Source organism: Spodoptera frugiperda, chromosome 26, assembly GCF_023101765.2.
Source record: "Spodoptera frugiperda isolate SF20-4 chromosome 26, AGI-APGP_CSIRO_Sfru_2.0, whole genome shotgun sequence".
In the NCBI taxonomy this organism is placed as follows: domain Eukaryota; kingdom Metazoa; phylum Arthropoda; class Insecta; order Lepidoptera; family Noctuidae; genus Spodoptera; species Spodoptera frugiperda.
This window is the reverse complement of record NC_064237.1, coordinates 2,083,689-2,106,414: the sequence shown is the minus strand read 5'-3', so window position 1 is coordinate 2,106,414 and position 22,726 is coordinate 2,083,689. Positions and strand designations below refer to the sequence as shown.

The 22,726-nt window shown below is 37.0% G+C and overlaps 1 protein-coding gene across 1 annotated transcript; it reads right to left on the bottom strand.

Moving 5' to 3' along the window:
* Positions 1–929: 929 nt before the first annotated feature.
* LOC118264307 (sulfotransferase 1 family member D1-like) lies at positions 930–13,007 on the bottom strand. The gene is made up of 9 exons (XM_035576779.2): positions 12,825–13,007; positions 8,278–8,366; positions 7,773–7,907; positions 6,022–6,121; positions 4,496–4,664; positions 3,644–3,770; positions 3,205–3,299; positions 2,768–2,933; positions 930–1,062 (listed from the first exon to the last, which is right to left on the bottom strand). The coding sequence occupies exons 2-9, from the start codon at positions 8,351–8,353 to the stop codon at positions 947–949; spliced, it is 984 nt and encodes a 327-aa protein (XP_035432672.2). The 5' UTR covers positions 8,354–8,366; positions 12,825–13,007; the 3' UTR covers positions 930–946.
* Positions 13,008–22,726: the final 9,719 nt, after the last annotated feature.

Below are 22,726 nucleotides of genomic sequence, written 5' to 3'. Positions count from 1 at the left end.
GCGTCTTTAGTTTGCGCGCCGACGCGCGTCGCCGGGGCGAAACTCCACTGCCGCGCCAGATTAATGCGTGGCGGGACGAGCACCGGCGCGATCTCATGGCGGAATGGCAACAGCGACTGTCGCAACCGAGGGCTGGGCTCGCTGTCATTGCAGCGGTAAGTTCCCTCTTTGAGGAGTGGCTTGAGAAGCGTCACGGCGTCCTCACCTACCGCCTGACGCAGGTGCTTACCGGACATGGAAGCTTCGGTAGGTTCCTGTTTCTGATTGGGCGGGAGGAAACGCCCGGGTGTCATCACTGCGAAGACCGCCCGGAGGACACGGTGGAACATACGCTTGCGGTCTGCCCTGCGTGGGCTGAGCACCGCCCGTATCCTCAGGGATGTGGTCGGCGACGGCACCCTCTCGCGTCCGGCACTGATACAAGCCATGGTGCGGAGCGAGGGGGACTGGGATGTCGTCTCCTCCTTCTGCGAAGCAGTCATGCTAGCTAAGGAGGAGGCGGGGCGCGTGAGAGAACGAACCTCTTCACGCCCCAGCCGTCGCGAGAGACACTCCGGGCGTCGGGGATCGCGCGACGATCTCCGGCCACCGTAAGTGCGGGTCTGCGGACGACGAGCAAGGGTAGCTCAGCTCGCCGCCCGACCAGAACCAGACTCGTGCGTGCGGAGGGCGCGTCGCGTTCTGCGCGCGCCTCAAAGAGCCATCAGACCACCACAGATGGGGCTCAGTAGGGCTGATGCCTAATCCGGAGCTGCGGACAACCTAGCGGGTTTACCGGGGCTCCGGCTCGATGAGCAGGAGTAGGAACGGGGTGGTTTTTAGTCAGTAAGAGTCTGATACTCCCTCTCGCCTCGCCCAAGGCGGGAGAAGTCATTGGATGATTTTCCACCCTAAAAAAAAGGGTTTAGAATTAAAAAAAAACTACTACATAATAATCATTCTTTAATTAATTATTAACAGCAGGGTACCGCATGTCGGTCAGTTTCAAGTTCTTCTCCATAAACTCTTCAGCTTGCCGCGTCATTTCGCTGTCGAAGTATTGCACCCAGTTCCCGGATTTTCCTGCAAACATTAAATGAATTAGAATTTGACGACAGAACCAGTATTTTCACGCAATTATTTGTTATGTTATGAGACTTCAAACTGTCTCTTGAGTCTTCAAATGAGTGATTGAGCGAGTTTAATAATAATTATTAGCTTAAGAATACGAGTCCTTTAGTTCATTGTAAGATTCGTAGCAATTGGCGTTCCATTGTCTCTGCCGAATCTCATAGGACACAGGCGTGGCGTTCAATCCTTAGTTCCATAAACTTATCAGTAGCTTCAGCATGATGGACGGACAAACATCCAAACAAATAAACATTCACATTTATAATATTAGTGTGATGTATGTATGTAACTAAACTTTTGTGTAACTTGGTATAATATCTAAGAGACAAATTCGTTGTTTTTCCATTATTATTGACGTCACAGTCCCATGGATTAATGATACCTATATCAATATATCGATATGATACCTACGTGATAAAACGCTGATAGCAAACTGACTGTCAGGGAGACTAAATAGATATTTTTTTTTCGAATATCTAAGTACAATCTTATTTACATATCGTGTCGTCATGCCTTTTACAGCTGAAGGGGTAGGCAGAGGTATACACTGCGACTTAAGTATAGGTAAGTCCTATGTAATAGGAGGTGAGCCTATTGCTATATACCGGGCCCATTTCCAAACTCCATGTTACTACTGAGAAATTTTCGAAAACCCGAAAAAAGCCCAGTAATACTTTGCCCGATCTGGGAATCGAACCCCAATACCCCTTGCCCAGCAGTCGCACTTGCAACCACTCGATCAACGAGGCAGTCTTCATTTCAGTTTCAGTTATCTTATTTACGAACGTGGCTAAATGGCTAGACTTTATAACCTTGGGACAATTGGGAATTTCGAAGTCTCAAGGACAATTGCCTAGTAAACAAAACCAATGAGGGTTTTTACGCAACAAGAGGTGTCAATTTGGCCCGAAGTCTATTTATCGATCTTTAAAACTTTGCTGAAGCTAAATGCTTTTAGTTATTTCGCTTTTAAATAGTAATTTGGCTAATAAGCAGTAGCACCTTATCTACTATTCCTTCCTATTGGACCTTACGGCTCACTAGCGTCGATTGGTGAGCACAAAATCGAAAAAAATATAAAGAAACTTACACGGTACACGTATAATTTCTGATAAACTTTTTAACATAAAGGAAGCCCTTACTCCAGCAGGAGAATGTGGACTATTAATGGTGAACCACTGAGAAAACCCTGTTTTTAAGGGGGAAAAATCATCCAATGACTTCTCCCGCCTTGGGCGAAGTGAGAGGAAGTATCAGACACTTACTGACTAAAAACCACCTAATACCTGTTCCTACTTTTCAAGCCGGAGTCCCCGGTAAACTCGTTAGGTAGTTCGCAGCTCCGCCAAATATTGCAAACTTTCTAACCTAAAGGAAGCCCTTAGTCCAGCAATAGAATGTGGACTGTTGAGGATGAACCACGGAGAAAACCCTTTTTTAAGGGGGAAAAATCATCCAATAAATGAAATCTCCCGCCTTGGGCGAAGTGAGAGGGAGTATCAGACTCTTACTGACTAAAAACCAACCTGTTCCTACTCCTGCTTTTCGAGCCGGAGTCCCCGGTAAACTCGCTAGGTAGTTCGCAGCTCCGGACTGAGAAAACCCTGGCGTCCAAATACCTTAAAAACCTTAGTAAGAAGAGTAGTTGGTAGCTCACCTTTCCTAAAGAACGTGACTTCACTTTCTTCTTCTTTCTTGTTATCCACCATTGGTGCCTTCTTCATATTCTTGAAGTCCAGATAATTGACCAGCTGTTGTTTCTGCTCGTCTGTGTACTCCTTGTTTAAGAACTTGCACACCTTGTCTATGACACTGCGTAAGTCCTAGAAGTGAAGAAAAACAATCTTGGTTAAGAGTCTTGTTATGACTTGAGACTAGTAGAGTATTTCTCAATTAATTCTCGTGGGTAAGCTAGTACTTTCAATTAAAACTATATTAAGTGATTTTCCGGGTGATGCAGTACTTAAATAATTCATTGTATGGTCCACAAATCTGGACATGTGGTGTGATGTGTATGTGAATCTATCGGAGGAAATCTTAGTGTGGAACAATATTTTAAAAGACTTTCCCATTCACTTTCAAACAAGAACTTACGTTTTGCATATCTTCATAGAACAAAAACATCAGATTGGGATGTTCTCGTTTTTCCCAAGCTTCCACAACATGTGGGAAAATAGGCGTGTGAAGGACTGCAAAAAAGTAAACATTAAAATTAGGAAAAGCAAATTATAAAATTTCGAGTTTTATCATCCGGATAGAGATCCGGTAGATTTGCAAAAATGTACTAAATGCAACCGCAATATCCCATTACTTATGTAGGTATGAGTCCCATTATCCATGAAATAGAAAGAGATCCTATTGCCAAGCATGATAGCAGACACCGATTTTCAAAATTAAAGTTGAACTCGGCAATGAAACGAAAGAAACAATAAGTAATTAATGAAGCAAGCAGTAAGCAATATCATATTCATCTATGCAACAACGTAATCCATGTAATAAACACTAATACAATAGAAACATCTAGAAGGCTTACTCAAATCTCTCTGGAAGAGGTCCCAGAACTCGTTGAGCTGGACGCTGTCATCGAAGTACCGGAACAGTTTGTGCGCGAAGTGGAACGATACCGCCACGTCTCGAGGGTCGCGGGCTATGTAGAACACCTAGAAGCAGAAAATATGACTCACAAGTATGGTTTTTGCTTTAAAAACAATTATGGTTTATTAAAAAAAAAAACATTTTAATTTTTAGACTACTTTTTGGTCGAGTAGTCGCAAGTGCGATTGCCGATCAAGGGGTCTCGGGTTCGATTTCCAGGTTGGGCAAAGTATTACTGGGTTTTTTTTCGGTTTTTCGAAAATTTCTTAGTAGTAGCACGGAGTCTGGGATTGTGCCCAGTATATGGCAATAGGCTCCCCCTATTACCATATACTATTACACCCAGCGCCGGCGTTAGGGGTGGACGTGTTTGGGCGATGGCCTATGGCGAGAAATTCTGGGGGCTCCAAGGTCTGAAATTGAAGTCTCTTGCCTCTCCTGGTGCAAACTCTCGGACCTGTGCTCTACGCTCAGTGCATGGGCTCAGCAAAAAACTAACACTTGATATTGCTTCCCTCAAGTGCGCGCCACAATTTTCGCTAGTGGTATCAGTGGCCCTTACGCCGGCACTGATTACACCCCCTATTACATGGTACATTGTATAGCGATAATTATGTGCCGTAATTTGCATCTCTGCCTACCCAGAAGATAAGATTTGCTTTGGAGGACACATCCAAGTCATGTTTTGTGGACAAAGAAGTTGCTCAAATTGTTCGTTTGTGCAATCAAATATTTAAAAAAGTATAATATCATTGCTCCCTTAAAAAGAAAAAAACAAAAATAACCTTACTTTAGCAGTATCAAGTAATTTAGGCGGGAGAAGTGACAGCGGTAGATGGGACTTGATGAACCGAGGCGACGGCGACTTCGGCAGACTTCGGAAATCTTCGTAAGTTGCTCGGGGAGCGTTTGGGTGCAGTTCTTGATCCCCGCGTATCTCCAAATTTAGGGTCGTGTACCTGATACAAGTTTTGTATAAATAAATACAAGATTATCTTTTAAAGTTCATTGACTTTTGAGAGCTTGTTATAGGTGGTTTTATGTCTGTAAAAGGATCTCCTATCTCAGTGGAAACTTTTAGGACGGAGTCATGATATCTCTGTTTATTCCCGAAGGGTTTTTTCTTTAGTGTAGGTAAATATTGTGATAATATAAGTGACACACATAACTTAACAATTTTTAAAGATAATGAGGAATTGTTATGAACTGGACATGTGGTATCTTACCTTATGAACTCAATTTACACTCAGCAGGTACTGAGATGTAGGTAGATTATAATATAAGCACTTAAATTAATTGATTAGATATCATGACGTAGATCTTATCATATTTTGATGATATAAACTGGCGGTGAAATTATACATAAATAGGTACCTATTAGCAATCTTTGCGGGTTGTCTAAGTAGGAAAATAATTAAGTTTTTATAACTAAGCCACTTTAGTATCCGTAGTTCATACGGACACAGAAAACCGACGTGAAACAACGCTTGGGTTGTTTAATTGTGTGAGCTAGGTTACTGGAGGTCCAATTACTCCTTCCCTTCCTAATCCTTGATTTCCTAACTTTTTAAATTCCTAACACCTAAAAGGCCGGTAACGGACTTGTATCACGCTGTTGTCACGCTAACGATATTTTCTTTCAGATGGGGCCCAGTAGGGCTAATGCCTGATCCGGAGCTGCGGACTACCTAGCGGATTTACCGGGTCTCCGGCTCGAAAAGCAGAAGTAGGAACGAGGTGGTTTTTAGTTAGTAAGACTGACACTCCCTCTCGGCTCGTCCAGGGCTGGAGAAGTCATTCGATGATTTTCGCCCCTTAAAAAAACTATATTTTCTTTAAAGTAGATTTACATAAAGCTACGGAATCCCTTCGCCCTTGTAATATTGATTGAAACCCGGATCTTTCTATAGAAGATAATTATTTAAAACAGTACAATTATGAAGTAAGTAGGTTAATTATGTTATATATCCGATACGAAAGTTAATCTAGGTGCCTACATGAATATTTGTATTACGAAATTGATTCTTAACATTACGCGATAAGGTTTACGATTAAATCTTATAGCGGCTTATAGCCTAGATGGGAGATATATTTTCTTTTTCATTTGTTGAAAGGTGTAAAATTCAGTCATATAAAAAAAATTGGTACAAAATGTTTTTTTTTATGGTATAAGCCGGTAAATGAGACGGCTCACCTGCTGTTAAGCAAGTCGTCAAGAGCGTTGCCGGCTTTTTTAGGGGTTAGGAATATAAGGGTTGTTGGGGAATCGGGAAAAGGGAAGATTGTGAAAAAAATAAAAGTTAAAGTAATACTTACTCCATGTACGCAAATCTTTTGGTTATCGACTCGTTCCTCGCTGTTTCAAAATCGAGGTTGTTCGCTACCAACCACACTAGTTCTTGCAACCACGTCGTTCCTGAAAAAAATCATATATTTTTTTGTAAAATACACACGGTTACATAGGTACTTTTGTATTTATGTACTAAAGTTATGAAACTGCTTCTTTGATTCTTTTAAGGCGATTAGATTCATATACCATGAGGTGACTCGTTTGCTCGTTTGCCACCTATTCCATAAAAAACAAATCAATATCTAGACCTATTAATACTAAGTCAGTCGGAAATGTAAGTCCACACATAACTGATTCATGTTCCTAATATTTGTATGGCTAATGAAATTAATATTATGTACACAATTAGTAGTAAATTGTAGGTAATTGTACAGGCAGATACATACATAGTATTGGAGTTTAATTAGGTTTGAGCATTAATTTGTATGGCCTAGCACACACCGGCGAAGGCGCGAGGAAGATACTTAGAATAAATTAATTTAAAATAAATCTTAATGACTATGGCATACGGCATATTTTAGTAGAAGGCGCGTGGTGCGTCGTTAAGCTTCTTTGGCATGCCGTTTTCATCCGTATACCATAGTAGTTAAGGTTTATTTTAAATTGATTTATTCTCAGTATCTTCGCCGCGCCTCCGCCGGTGTGCATTAGGCCTATGTCTGCTTGTTAGATTTCCGAGAATTATGGCAGATATTGTGTTTAATTAACCACGTAACTGATTGCTTTTCAATGGAAAGTAAGTATTATTGTATCTAAACAATAGTACATTAGTTAGTTATGTTGGGAAGTCGTCTAAAATATAAATATAATTAATAAACATGGTAAATATCCCGTAATAAGTTCTAATAATACATATTTAGTTCTTAGGGCAACGACTTAAAATAAGACGTTTGTTTTAATGAATGCTGCTCATGAATATGAGCCTCTAGTATGGCTTGAAACTAGTCGAGTTCCTCGTCAAACAGTTACGCGAGTAAGCCGATAACATAATATATAAACTAGTTTAAATGAATATTGGTCAGAAATGGAATACTAAAGTTTCAAAAATTCTAATTTTATAAAATACGATTATTTTGTAAGGCATATAAGGCATTAGGTATCAGGTATCGAAAATTCTTTTGTCTAATAAATAGATAATATAGACAACATAGTATATCCACTAAGTATCCATCCAGGCGTTAGCTGATAACGTTTTATGACGGTAGTTGCTATCTGTGCGTTAACCGATAACAGAAAGTGAAACCTTTAATAACACACATTTTTTTCTATGATTATTTATTTGAGGTAGGACTAGAGAGACTAGACTATCGACTGCTAGTAAATTGTTAATCTTTTGTAGTCCAAAGGGCTAGATAGGGCCTAGCCAAACATGTGATGTCAGATCTTACAATAGGTTAGATGACTAATTTTTATTTTAATGTCCGTCTTGTAGATTGTTTTAAAATATTAGACAAGTATTTTTTATTTTCTTACGGAAGCAAACAATTTCATATGTCTTCGAAATATCGCGTAACGTCACCTCTAGGTACGTTTTATACTTAAAAATGACGTGAAACTGGTCGAATTCCTCCTCAAACCGTTAGGTGAGTAAGCCGATAACATAATAAGCAACAGTTTTGAAGTTAATATCTCTTAATTATTAAATCATGCTTGATCCCATTTAACCTTTCAGGTTGCATCGACATAACAATGATTATGGAAAGTTTCAAACTCTCACCTGATCTAGAGAAGGTGGTGACCCATACATCATCAGGTCTCACTTCGAAGTTGTAGATCTCCGAAGCATGGTCTGCGTAGCCAGCGTTTAAAATGTACCCATGTGGACCGATTCGGATGAATGGTCTCTTATACTCTGAAACACAAATGTCAAAGCATTTATTTCAATTAATTCTAGGTTAGGCACGTTTGAAACGGTGAACAACACTTTTAAAATGATTTTTGTAAACGTTGCCCCTCACTGGGATTGTCTCCTGTGTCGTAGGTTTGTTTACGAACACACAAGTGCACGAAAACATGACACCCAGACCCGAAACAACAATTTGTGGATCACACAAAAAATTGCTCCGTGCGGGAATCGAACCCGCTACCATTACACGGCCGCCAGTTGCAGAGCCACCGCGTCTACCGTATCTAGTCACATATGAAAGCAGAACAATGCTTTTATTAAATTTTTAAATAAGACATTCATATTTCCTTCTTCCGAAATCTCCGTGTATTCTTACCTTTGTAATACCTCTTTATAACCTTGTCCTCTTCTTCAGTGACATCTTTGATCTCATATGGGAATGGAAGCGCCATTTTGAGTTGGTTCCTGTAAACAAAGTAATACAATTAATAAGAATTCATAATTATGAATATGCAAATCATCGTCATCTCATACGATAAGATAGTCCATTGCGTTATTTACCGACTTTAAAAAAGGAGAAGGTACTATGTTCAGCTGTTTTTTTTTTGTTTGACAATTAAGACTTTTATTTTTCTAGATAACTATTTTTTTTAATATTTTTTAGCTTAGGTAGTTTTAGAAATAAGCACGTCTGTTGTCCGACAATATTTCAATCGATATAAAGTGCATTATGTAAATTACATCAGTTTTGTACTCTGAGGTTGTCAGCAAACAAACCACAAAAATATCTACCCTAAATGACAATTGAATGACAACTGATACGTGATATCGACACTAGCACCACGACAACCGCAAATATGAGGCAACTGATTGTTTTTGGGGCAGTTAACTGTATTCTATACTTTAGATGAAGAAAGGCTCTACTAGTTTCGAGTCGCTGCTCATGATGAAGAGTCCCTCTGTGACTTGAAACTAGTAGAGTATTCTCCGTTAATTTACACGAGTAAACCCTGAATTTTAGATAATTTTTAATCAAAATGTTGACATAAAACCTGTCTAGGTGCATTTATCATGAAATTTTAAATACGTTAAGATAAAGTTAAGGCAGTGGTTCCCAAATTTAACCGGACTACGACCTATCTTATTATCTTAATGAAGTTCTCAAATAACACACCTTCAGGGAATTAAACCGTTACCAATGTGAAAAATCGTTCGTTATTGCGTCTTCTACAGACAAGGCTCACTAAAAAATCGCTTGCGACCCTCCAATTGGCTACCACCCATAGTTTGGGAAACCCTGAGATAAGGTATTATCCAAAGACAACGCAGATTAGCATAATATTCGTCGATATTACCTACAAAAGAGTTGACAAAGGCGATTGGAATTCAACCGAACGATTTAAAGGCGAATATTAATCCAGTTTCATTACTTATGAATCATTATACAGAGGCAGACAAACAGACAGACTGTATAACCCTGTCAGAAGTCATTCGGAGCTATCGGTACAATGTTAAATGAATAACGCATTACTCTCCGTTCTCTTTCTGAGCCCGCTTACAATGGCGGACATGAAATTAATTCGAGAACCTTCCAGAATTTTCTATGACTTTTCTTTTGTGTGAATTTCTAATAGTTTGTAAATCGTGTGGGTCAGGTATGTCCTTAAATTGGGACTTAAAGGGATGTATGTCTTTAAACCAAGGGATGGGTAGTATTATTTCCAAATACTTATGTATATTGGTGACTGTGACGTCGTTTCCACGATGGAAAGCTGGTTAAAGATAAGGTTTACAAAATCTCTTGTAAATTATACGAGTAAATGGGTACTTAAAATTAAAATTTTAATTCATTAGGTACTTAATAATCCCTTAGATATTGAGATTGATCTTTTATTTAGTTTGCAACTTTAAAATATTTTAAGTGTCCAAATAATCATGTCCGACAGTGTTCGAATAAAATACTTCAGTTGCTCAATTTTAATTACAAGAAAGCTAAAATTGAATCGATCCGTGTCGAGATCAAAGCGGATGAGCCACAAAGGTGAGATTGCTTTGAACTGTCGCAGTTACTAACGAGGGCAGAGGAGGGGGACACAGCGAACTAAGCGCACACAAATCTAGTTCTAGTCAACATTTAATTGCTGGCTTTGACTGATTATGCCTTCTCATTAAAACGCCTAGTAATTAGGAATTTGAGTGATGATACGCTGGAGTAGGCTGCGTTCTGCGAATCTCATATGAATCGTGGTTCGGTACCCCATCATCCATCTTTCATTACAGAACGTAGACAATATTGCATTCACTTTTCAACTGTAAGTTATGTTAGTATTATGTTATTTAATCAACGAACTCAATATAACTCAATCAATTGTACATTATGGATGCAATAAATACTTGAATACTTGAATATAGTATATGACTAATTTTTATTTTAACGTCTTGTCTTGTAGATTATTTTAAATATTAGATTTTAGTATTTTTTTTACAAAAATATATACTTTCGAAGATACATCAATTTGAAATATTGGGTGACGTCACTTCTAGGTACAGTTTAGACGTAAAAATTACGTATTTGCTCTCACCCCTAAACTTTGATTCGTTTAAGTACGTGTATAATTTTTCATTGCCTAACTGACGGTCTCAATAACTCGTTCATGTAGTCATAAGCAGCTTCAGATCAAGACATTAATAGTTGCTCTTTTCCTAAAAACAATTACGGTACCGTACCATTTCACATATATTATGTTCTCAATACGGCTTAATTAAAAAAATATACATTCTAAATTCAAATATGTTTCAGTACCAACATAACGGTGTAAATGTCAAACTTATTATTTCAGAGCTTAGGCTGATTACATAATACCGTTCCGTTGATGAGTTTACGAACCGGGAACACGGGAAATGTCACTTCGTGGGCGCTTCACGTACCGTGGGCCGTGGGCTGATGTATTTGACTTACATACATTAAAAAAAAAGAGCAGAAACATTTTTGAGGTAATACGAGTAATGTCATGGGATATTTTAGATTTTCGATAATTACTCGTCAGCATCATCATCATCAGCTAAGATACGTCCACTGCTGAACAAAGGTCTTTCACTTAGTCCTCTACGTGGAACGACAAGCCGCCACCTGCATCCACTGGCTCCCCGCGACTTTGACCACCAGGTCACCAGGTCTGCCCACGATAATTACTATTTGCAGAGAATTTGGCATTGTGTGTACAGCAATAGACTCACTATGTATTATATGGGACTCATAACATCCTGGGCCTGGGTTTGGGGGTTTACTCTTGAAATCGCTTGAATTTACTCTTGAAATTATTGTATTATCCTCAAATTGTTATTCCATATGTAAGATGTTGCAAATGTAATGTATCTTGTCTAACGTGTTTGTCATAGACAATTATATATAATTATACATTACGTTAAGTTGTGTTATTGTTTAAGTTAGATAAATACAAATTAAATAAAGGATTGTTCATTAAAGGGCTCTCTTATCGCTGACAGTGTTGTCTACTTGGTAATGTTTGACTCACATTTTTAAACGTAATTACTGGACTGTGAACCTCTTCTACGTTAGAGTGTTTGTCATATTCTTCACTCCTGACGTAGGCAAATTAGATATGTATACTGCATGTGTACCTATATAAATTAAGTTACCTTCTAGGGTCAAAGAAATCCTGAGCTGCGGACTACCTAACAGGTTATCGGGGCTCCGGTTCGAAAAGCAGGAGTAGGAACGGGGTGGTTTTTAGTCAGTTGGAGTCTGACACTCCCTCTCGCCTCGCCCATGGCGGGAGAAGTCATTGGATGATTTTCCCTCTCAAAAAAAAGGGTCAAAGAAACCCGATATTACGGTAATGGAATACAAGTTATTGCATATAACTGTTTTATGATAGAACTATACTTTGAAGCAAATGTGCAGTCTGTGACAGATTTAACTATTAATCAATAAACTTGTATTTAACCAGTCGTGTGCCGAAGTGCGGATCCACGCGAAACATATTATTGTATTTTCTAATGGGTCTTGTATATCGGTAGTCAAGCGGTTAACTAATAACAATTCATTATAGTTCTTTATTACTCTTCACTGGTTAATACAAGGAAACATGCGTTCCTGGTTCACACGAAGTTTCATACGGCATTTTCATAGGTTATGTTATTACGGAGGTTCGCAGTTACCTAACGTAAACAAACTATAAGCATTACAAACTAAATGATAACAATGTACTTGGAAACAAACTTCCAACTGTAATACAAAGTAAATAAGGTTCCTTATTGTTTAACATAATTAACACACAACTTCATGTATAATTATTTGAAAACAAGGAAACTACATCTTATTATCATTTAGGTCCAAATATTTAAGGGTTTGTACACTTATTCTAACGACTTGTCTTACAATTTTCGATTCAAAATCAAAGTCAAAGTCAACATTATTTATTTCAAATAGACTTGGAAGGCACTTTTGAACGTCAAAGCAAATATTACAATATAAAAAAATGTTTTATCAAAATGTCTGTGTGCCGGTCAGTCCTCTAGTAAAGCTATTTGCTCGTTCTAAAATGCAGATTCCTAAGGAGAAAAACGAGCAAGAGACTCCATAGGTTACTCATAAATCAATAGTACCTACTGTATTGTGAATCTGTCACAATACAGTTGGACTTGTCAACATTGTTTTTGTTAATCAATCTGACGGATAAATTATCGTATCATAGGTACAGTTTATATACATTACGCTAAAATCTACGTTAAGTTAATAAATCTATTATTATTTTATATGAATGTCAGTTACTTTAATTCGTTTTCTACAGTTGTAACTGTTAAATAAAATAAAATAAATAAATGTATAAAAACTAAATCACACATTAAGACAGTCCCTAAAAGTTAAATAAAATACATAAAAGAACAAAATCTACTTACAATTATCCACTTGGTTGAATTATAAAGAGTTTATTGTCGTAATGAAATGCACTCGAACGCACTGGCTGCCGGAATGTCACTGACTCGACGACCACAGACTACCCACACAACTATACTATCCTTACTCGACCCATTAACACAAATATATATATACCCAAGGGATTTAATATCTAATGCCCCTGTACCTTTAGAGTTCCTTTTACCAAGACCGTATGTAAAATGCCATTTTTTTAACATGTAGCTTCGGTTTTAAAGTACGGTTTTGGGAAATCCAAAAATTGATAGAATGTTTTATCCGATGCCTTAGATACGTTATCCTGTGTTGCTCTGGTTTTCCTCTATTTTGTGATGAAGGAAAATACGTTGGTGTTAATCTAATGTCATAAATGCATTGATATATGTAAGTATTGAGAAAAACTGCACGTAGATACTTAAGTGAGATTATAGTAATGTATAATGTTATATTATACCTACTTGAATGTTCTATCTAGACTAATAAATAAAATTGGAGTCTCTGTTTGTTATATTGATATAACCGGTTTTTACTACGTCTATTAATATACATAGAATGTATATTCGTTACGATACATAGGTATATAATTTATATTTTTATTTTTAAACAAGATTATATATTTTTTTAAATTTTTGTCTGTCTGTCTGTTTCTTCCGGCTAATCTCTGAAATGGCTGGACTGATGTTGACGGGACTTCTATTGCTGATGTACTAAAGAGTAACTGAGGCTACTAGTATTTTAGAAAATGAAGCCACAAAGTCCGTAATCCACGGGAGACAAGCTGCGAGCATCAATATATTTAGGCATATGAAATAAAGCAATATTATATATAATATAGCTACTCGAACTTTCTATATGCGGTTGGTATCTATATTTTTCAGCCTGTTCTTATCTATACTGTTTTACTTTTCGACCTTATCAGTCACCGTATAATATGTTAAAATGTATTTTAGTTTTAGCATTTTATATTGATCAGGAGAAAGCTCATCTATTACATCATCATCATCATAACAGTCTTTTGACGTCCACTGCTGGATATAGGCCTCCACTCCATCAATGACTTTCAAATAGGCCAGTTAGAACTGACTTGCATCCCTACTTGCTTATTAGTTAGAAATGCAGACTATATAAAAGATTAAAGATAAATATTAAAAAATATATAATTATATAGCACTCATACTAATGATAAGGGCCATTATCCGGTTTGACGTTTTTAATTATCGTGGCCATTTATATTTTGACCTAAACATATTAAAATATGATATTAAAGAAACAAATTCAGTCATCAATGCAACATGTGTAACAATAGGATAGATGGTATTTTTTTTTAAAGTTCATCATGTAGATTATTTTAAAATATTAGACACGTATTTTATTTTGTCATATAAGATAGCAATACTTAGGTAAAACGAATCAAAGTTTAGTAGTGGGAGCATATAAGTCATTTCTACGTAAAAAAATGTACCAAGAAGTGACGTCACGCGATATTTCAAATTGATATATCTTCGAAAGTATTACTGTATTTGTGACAGACTCAATATTATTTTTAATTTTCATGAAGGGTCTTCATTATCCCTAGCGGTTCTGTAGATAAAGTCAAAATAAAAATGGTTACAGTAATTAGAAACAAGAAACGATAAACTAGAAAAAGGGAGAATAGCCATTGAAAATTGTGAGATTTATGCAGAACCATAATAGAAAGTATTTAGTTCAACAGAATTACATTTTGCCTTCAGATACGAGTACATATACCTATCTTTAAAACGCGAATTCAATAAACAGGTTCTGACTCTGGGATGATCTTAAAAAATATTTTTTTTTTGTATCTGTTTTAGGATTTAGACGGAACCTTTGAATTCTTTGTAATATAGTATTAGGTATAAGCATCGGTCCAGGAAATCGGTTTGTTTTAATTTATACCATCAACTTCAATGTTTAATACCTTTTAAATGGTTTTATTATTTTATTTGTTTTTTATTATTTAAGTGGATTTTTTTCTTATTTTTTTTTAATAACTCTTGCCTCATGCTATGATTTTCTCCGTTGGTGTGTTTATAAACATACATGACAGTCAGACCCGGAACAACAATTTGTGGATCACACAAGCCGTTGTTCCGTGGGGGAACCGATACAACCGCGCCAATTGTGCTTACCTGTCAAAGAACAGACAATGAGGCAGTATTTTCGATTGATCTCTATACATTATTTATGTATTTATAAATTTAAATTCAAGTTCAATTATTTCTTTTGCGTAAGTGATGGTATATTTTAGGTCTTAAGCTGATAGCAGTAGTCCAGATCCATAACACTTGTCATAATAATGTGACATACAAACATTCTGTTGTCTTAATACTTATACTCTATGGATTTACAGTTATACCGTTACAATTAAAAACAATGCTGAGAGAAGACAAAGCATTTATTTCAATAAGGACAACAAAAGTCAAGATTACCACAAAAATATTAGTACAGTCTGACTGTGTGTCTTTGGCGAAGTAATTTTAGTGCTAATGTCCTTAAAAGCTGGTGTTTCGACCCGAAAATTAGCAAATTCACGTCTTTAGCCGATAATAAAAGATATTATACGTAAAAAGATAATGTATTAATCAGGTATTGATAACTAAGATATTTACTATAGATTATTATTCCGGAAATGCCTGAGAGTACGTTTCAATGTCAAATGTTTTATATGGATATAATAATATCCGTATATAGTAGTTTTTCCTTCTTTTTTCCTCTATTTTTTCACAAGGCTGGCAATGCACTTGTGACTCCTCTGGTGATGTGGATGACTGTGAGCGGTGCTGATCGTTTACCATCAGGTGACTTGGCTGCTCATTTGCCCCTAGCTCGATAAAAAAAGGATCAAGTAAGGAACATTGGTAGTTTTTGCTTAAATTTCCACTAACAACGCCTAGTCATAAAATTGTATCAGAACGCCGGATGCATTCTCCTTTCGATCTCAAACAAACTCGTACTAAGCTCTCTGGTATGCAGGTCTATGGACGAAGAGCAAAGGTAGCTCGCCGTCCGACCAGAACCAGACCTATGCGTACGGCGCGTTGCGTTCCGCGCCCCAAAGAGCCTTCAGACCACCACAGACGGGGCCTAGTAGGGCAGATACCTGATCCGGATCTGCGGACTATCTAGCAGGTGTACCGGGACCGCCGGCTACATAAGCAGGAGTAGGAATGGGGTGGTTTTTAGTCAGTAATGGTCTGATACTCCCTGTCGTCTCTCCTAAGGCGCGAGAGATTCTTGGATGATTTTCCCCTTCAGCACTTCAGCATTTTAAACCATAGGTCATACATATATTCTGCGATTATTGTTACAGCTACTCAAAAATCCATAAACCTTGCTAAAGTTGTGGGTTTTAGCTTTGGCATGTGGGTTATATCAGACCTTTTGATGTAAAGATGTCTGTGCACGTCTTTCATCATAAAAAAAACATGTGTTAATGACCCTGTAAAAATACACTTAGGCATCTATCAAATAGGTAATGTGACAATTACTGTAGTAATTAGTATGACTCTACGGCCAAACTTAGAGCCTATAGATATATACTACATACTTATAGATGTATCATCAGCCGAAGTCGGAGTGAAGAGGAGACTGTCGCTATGCAGTATTTAGCCCTCTAAATACTGCATAGCGACAGACAGACTAATCGAATGCGAAAGATCCCCCATAGGGATGGGGGATCTTTCGCATTCGATTCTAGATTCCACACTATGGTCAGAAATTCAACAATCGAACGTCCAAAAATAGCTTCACTCAACACGACACTAGATTCTCTCTTTAAAGACTGTCAGCCGATGAACATGACTGTAAAGCCATTTGATAAGCGAACTATTTTAATAGAATAATAATATTTGTTAGCCTAGTTTTTGTAGGTACTCAAATGGTATTTATTATCTATCTATATAGATATGTACTTAAAACTAAACCGCTGTGACGTCATAAGCGTAGGTAATTGTAGGTAGGTAATTGATTATTTATCTAATAATCACATCATTTAGACTATCTAAGTGACAATAAGTTGGGAAGTACTTAAGTACTTAATTATACCTAAGTCAGTTATCTACTTGTTTTTGTCTATATATTTGTAATTTTCCTAAGTATGTAGTGTTACGTCACATTTAGCCACATGTCAACAGCCTATAAGTGACCACTGCTGACCAAGGGCCTTTCGTCGCACGGATGTTTGAGCATTAACCACCGCGTTTGCACAATGCGGGTTGGTGGTTTCAAACTTATAATTAGTAAGAAAGAAAGAAACGTAAACTTCCTAACACTAGTATCTACTTATGCGCAGGTGCCATATGTGGAAAAAAATAAAATTATTCTTCAAATGGCACCTACGAAAAATACCTATGGGTGCCGTAAGTGGAACTTTCAGGTGCCATTAGCTTGGGTGCCATTAAAACGGGTGCCCTATGTGGAATAGCTCAAATATTTTGGTTTCCGATCCTTCTCACGTATTTATTATTTAATCAGTCACATATTAGCGTGTCATACTTAATCCATTATTATTGTCTTAACTCAGGTATTTCAAATTATCAAATTTGAGAACGTTCGCACTCGCGAGGGCAAAGTATCTGTACTACGTCTTAATTGGACGTATTATAATGTTTAGGTGAGATTATTTAATTTAATTAATAATATGGATGGATATACCTACCTACATAGATATTATTTATTATTGTCCAAGATCAAATCAAATGATTTCCCCCCCTTCTTCCCATTAAGATATAAATAGATATTTTGTTCTATTGTCTTCTTAATCTTCATGCACAAGGGTGCGGGTGCGGGTACGAAACCTAGATACTACCTAATGGCAAATAGCTATATGACTTTTCCGAGTTACACATATGTAGGTACTTTCTCCTCACCCAAGACAGGAAAAGTCATTGGCTAATTTTCACCCCTTAAAAACACTATTTTTTTTTTGTTTTATTATCATTATTATTCACATAACTCACAAGGACATTGGAAATCTTATATTTACACATAATACCTACTACAGATGTTATCAAAAATCAATATATCATAATTTATCTTCTACGTAAATTAATATATTTACTACATGCTATATGGTCTCATATGATTATAATTAGGCGTTTCTTTATCTTAATCTTCGTATAAATATGTTATTGACTTTATATACTTGTTTTTATTACAATTTAGTGCAATTTTAGTGCGATATTACATATATTGAGGTTCACGTGTTCATTTGTAATACGTGCCAAATCAGCCTTAGTACGAGTTTGTTTTACGTTTAACGAGATCGAAACGAACGAGAGCGCGCTCTGATTGGCCGGCGCGAATGAACCAACCAATCAGAGAGCCGATCGCGTTTTCTTTTCGTTTTTGTTCAACGTAAAGCAAAGTGGTACTAAGGGTACTGACTAACATTCGGGGCTGCGGACAACGTAGTAGGTTACCGGGGCTCCGGCTCATAGCAGGAGAAGGAACGGGGTAGTTTTTAGTCAGTAAGAGTCTGACACTCTTGCCTCATCAAAGACGGAGAAATTACATGTCATTCTATACGAAAGGATGACTGCAAATCTAATTTCAATTAAATATAACATTATTAAATATTTAGAATCTAGACATACATACATTACGTCATCGTCGCGTCAAAAATAGATAAAAAGGGTCAATTAGTAACACTATCTATTAAAATTATCATTTTACCGGTTTGTAGTCACTTTAACAACACTCTTCTATGAATTTTTATGTGTAATGCGTGACAGGAGGCGAGCTTATTTTATATTCATACCAAATTTCAGTGAATTAGGGATTTAATGCTCTATGGTATTCTATAACAAACGTCGTTTTCTTTCTTTACTAATGTCGTAGTATAACATAAACAGCAACGTGTGTCCAGGAGAACTGGCCGAGGAACAACTATCAGCTCCTAGCAGCCCGTATAATGAATACTTTAAATCTTTCCGCTAACTTCGCTGACTTTTTCGTTGAAATCATAAGCGCAAGCGATTTTAAACTGTGTTGTTTGTAAAGCAATTATAATAGATATTTCATTGGTATTATTGTCGTACATTTGTATTAATGTTTTTAATTTTAAAGATACATATATGGCTTCTACCTATTTACCTATAACATATCCTTTTTTCCAAAGATTTTTCTCACGATCTAACTTTCGAAAAGTAGACAGGTGCAGATATTAAGAATAAAAACTAGAACTATCCTTTAAAATATTGATTATATATTCGCGAACATAATCAGTCGGTTTTCGGTTCGAGGTTAGATGTGATATCTGTATCTAAAATATTTTACCTACATAGATAATTTGAACCACCTGGCAGTGTCCTGATGATTCATACAGCGAATAACACTGTACTATACTGATGAGTAATATTGGTGATACGAGTACAAATCACAGCAAGAAATATTGGATATGTACCGTTTATATATAGAAGGAGACAGTCCACGAGGCTAATCCAAAGAAGAGATCTTTGTATTTATAATATTATTGGACAGGGGCTATTTATTTTGTTACAGTGCACAATGACATTATGGCATCTCCAAATTAGCAATCCAACTTGCCTTGTAGCTTGTGTTGTGTTTCGTTGTGTGAGTGAGGTTACTGGAGACCCAATTACCCCCTTTTTAATCCCCGATTCCCCAACAACCATTAAATGTCTAAACCCCAAAAGGCCGGCAACGCACTTGTAACGCCTCTGGTCTTTCAGGTGCCCATAGGAAGCGGCAATTGCTTAACATCTGGTGATCCGTCAGCTCGTTTACCGGCTTATACCATAAAAAAGCTGATTAAACTGTCGCATGGCACAAACATTTATAACACACGTGATTAAATCCCTATTTTATGTTCCAAATAAACAAAAACACTGTTATCGATAGACTGTAGTGAGTCATTCGTGAGATTTCCAAAAAATATCGCTATATTATTATCCTTTTAGTAACAGCATTTCCATCGTATCAGCAGATTGTATTGTGTATACGTTGTAGTTATACCATAATATAGATAAGTGGCAGCTTAAAATGCAATAATATGCAAATACAAAATAAAAAATAAATATATTTTTTGTGCAACAGTATTTGCTAAGAGTCAAAAAAGCATGTGAGCAGTCACGTCTGAACAGTCACCGCATCTGAGCAGTCGCCGCGTCAAAAGAGTCGCCGCGTCGAAAAAGTCACTGCGTCTAAACAGTGGCCTCGTCTCAGAAACTAGCCACTTTCAGACCAGATACCCTGGGGCTTATTTTATAGGAAATTGTCACCTCCCGAGAGGAATACCTCGAATCACAAGTCATCCTATATCCAATACTTACTGCCATTTGTATCACCAATATTACTCATCAGTACGGTGTCAGCTGTATGAATCATCAGGACACTGCCAGGTGGTTTAACTTATCTATGTAGGTAAAATATTTTAGATACATATGTAAGTATTGAAATCCAATTGCATGCGTTGCCGTGGACTGTGGTAAATATAATTTTGATGATGATGTGAGACATGTGAACAAAGAACTATATTTAAGGACTCCTTTTTTTTTGTTTTGATGATGGGAGGAAACCCTCAAAAGGAGCCTAGCTTTCTGGGGATAAAGACTAGGGAGTGTGGAATTTTTACATCACCAAAACCACGCGCTGGCCACCTTCAGTACCTGTAAGAGGCATTGGCACCTCTAATAGACCTGCTTCGGAGCACCTAATATTATTTAAGGACTTCTGCTTGAAGCTGACACAAAGTTTTGACTGGTAGAGAATACCTACGGCATTACACATTTATGTGCATGAAGAACTAAATAAATAAATAAAATTGATGACAAAGAACTAAATATTTAAGCTCTCCTACTTGAAACTAGGAATCGCTGGTCTCTTAAAACTTACATGCCGCCATTTTAAAACAGGATTTAACAAAGTCAGACTTTCTTTGTTGCATTTTGGCGCAACTTGGAGTAAAAAGCGTTTATTAAATTTGTTTTCACAATCGTTTAGGGGCAACATTCCGAATTTACTTCTCTGCTATTTGTTTTGACGAAGTTAACAAACTCTCTGTGCTGGCTGCGTGCTTCTGTTGTGCAATACTAGCTCTTGAATATAAAGGAACTGTGTATTTTAAAATAAATATTATGCTTTCTTCTGTACTGTGCCCCTTTTCCCTCTAATTATTTCTTCTAATTTATTTTGTTGCGGGATCCAAGACAATTATTCATGACCCTGAGATGTACCGGACTTCATTGTTCCGGTATTTTCATGGTTGTATTTACTGTAGATCCTTGTGCACAGGAGTTGCAGCGATCTGGGAAATGGTGGCGGGCTTATCCAAATAAACAAAACTCTGGTCTCTGCCAGTACTTTTCGTGATCATGAGTGAAGAGAAAATAAGAGAAAGAATAATATTTTTATAGATGCATTACAGATACCTACGCAAGAATACATTAAAAGCACGTCAAATATAAAGCCCAATTCAAAATAAAATAAATGGTAATCAAACCTTTGCTAGATATTGTGTTGGAAGATTGTACCGGTCTACCTGTACATAACAGGGGCGGGCTGATAATTGCTACTTACCAGACTTGCCAGATTCATAATGAGATTAACTAAGACAGACTAGCAGTTACTCACGCGTTATGATTAAACTCAGCGCATAATATTCGGCATAAGTCAACAAAGTGAACCTTTAAACTCATTCAAATAAACTCGATTGAGAATTACTTGACTAACAGCCGGTAAGTTACATTCTTGCAAACTTATCACGTAACCAAATTATTCGAAAACCGCCTTTAGCCATAAAGATTTAAGGTACAAGTAAAGTGAATAACGATTGTGGTATTGTACTCCTGAATTTAGTCGAAATGGCTGAAGCAAGGGCTCGTCCAAACGGAAAGTATTAGATTATACATGAATCAATAAGAACGGAGTTTGCTCACTGGTTTCACAGTTAGGCAGGTTACGAGCATGAATTAACATCGCCCTGTGATCATCCGCCATTTTTGTAAAATTACGCGGGAAATTTGGTGAACGTATTTTGGCGGGTTAAAGTGACGCCATGTTTGAAATATAAATATGGCGCCTTACGTGTAGTATGTTGGGACTTGAGATGGTATATAGGAATATAGATTTAATTGTGATTATAAGTATATATTTACGGTATCTTTGTACTCTGATACTCTGATGAGTACGACTATTTATTTTAAAATAATTAAGAAACACTTGTACGTCTTTCATGTAGCATCAGTTATTCCGCAATGGCATTAGCCGTTGCGCAATGTGTCGTAGATTTCTTCTTCTTTCTAGGCATTGCCGATGATGCGGTCCGTACGATGCGGATCAGTAGACGCAGTTGTATAATTTTTTATTCAAAACAAACTAAAATCCGTTGCGGGGGACGCGTGCGATGCATATGATGCGGGCCTGTAGACGCGTACATTAAATGTGTAACAAAATTGGTGTCCCTGTGACAGGGAAATTGAATGTCTAAATGTATTCATGATACAGGAGAGAAATCTTAGGTAACTGCCTCAGTCCAACTGACCTTTTATCCGATACTAATAAAAACATAAATAGATAATTAAGTCTGTTTTGCGTGTACTTCTGCCTACACTTTCGGGGAATAACTGGCGTGACAATATATACTAGATTAGATACAGCCTATTACTTACTTTACAAGCCAGAACTTACTAGATATCAGAACAAAATCGATGATTAAGTCGACTCCAGCAATCTTTTAAAATAATCTCTCTGTTTCAAACGATAATTTAGCAATTAGCAATTTTTGACATTATTAAAAACAAGCGAAGGTTTAAATTAGATTGTATCAATAATTCGAAGTGATGATTTCACTAAGTACTCTTCGATACAAATCTCTTGAGACCTTATGATTATTTATTTTATTTTT

What these genes read in the sequence shown, in the direction of transcription:
- LOC118264307 (XM_035576779.2), bottom strand. Translation starts at nt 8,353, where the DNA reads ATGGCGCTTCCATTCCCATATGAGATCAAAGATGTCACTGAAGAAGAG. An exon ending in CACCACCTTCTCTAGATCAG is followed by an intron (nt 6,122 to 7,772) that starts GTGAGAGTTTGA and finishes GATTTTTTTCAG; the next exon opens with GAACGACGTGGTTGCAAGAA. An exon ending in AATTACTTGATACTGCTAAA is followed by an intron (nt 3,771 to 4,495) that starts GTAAGGTTATTT and finishes TTCTGCTTCTAG; the next exon opens with GTGTTCTACATAGCCCGCGA.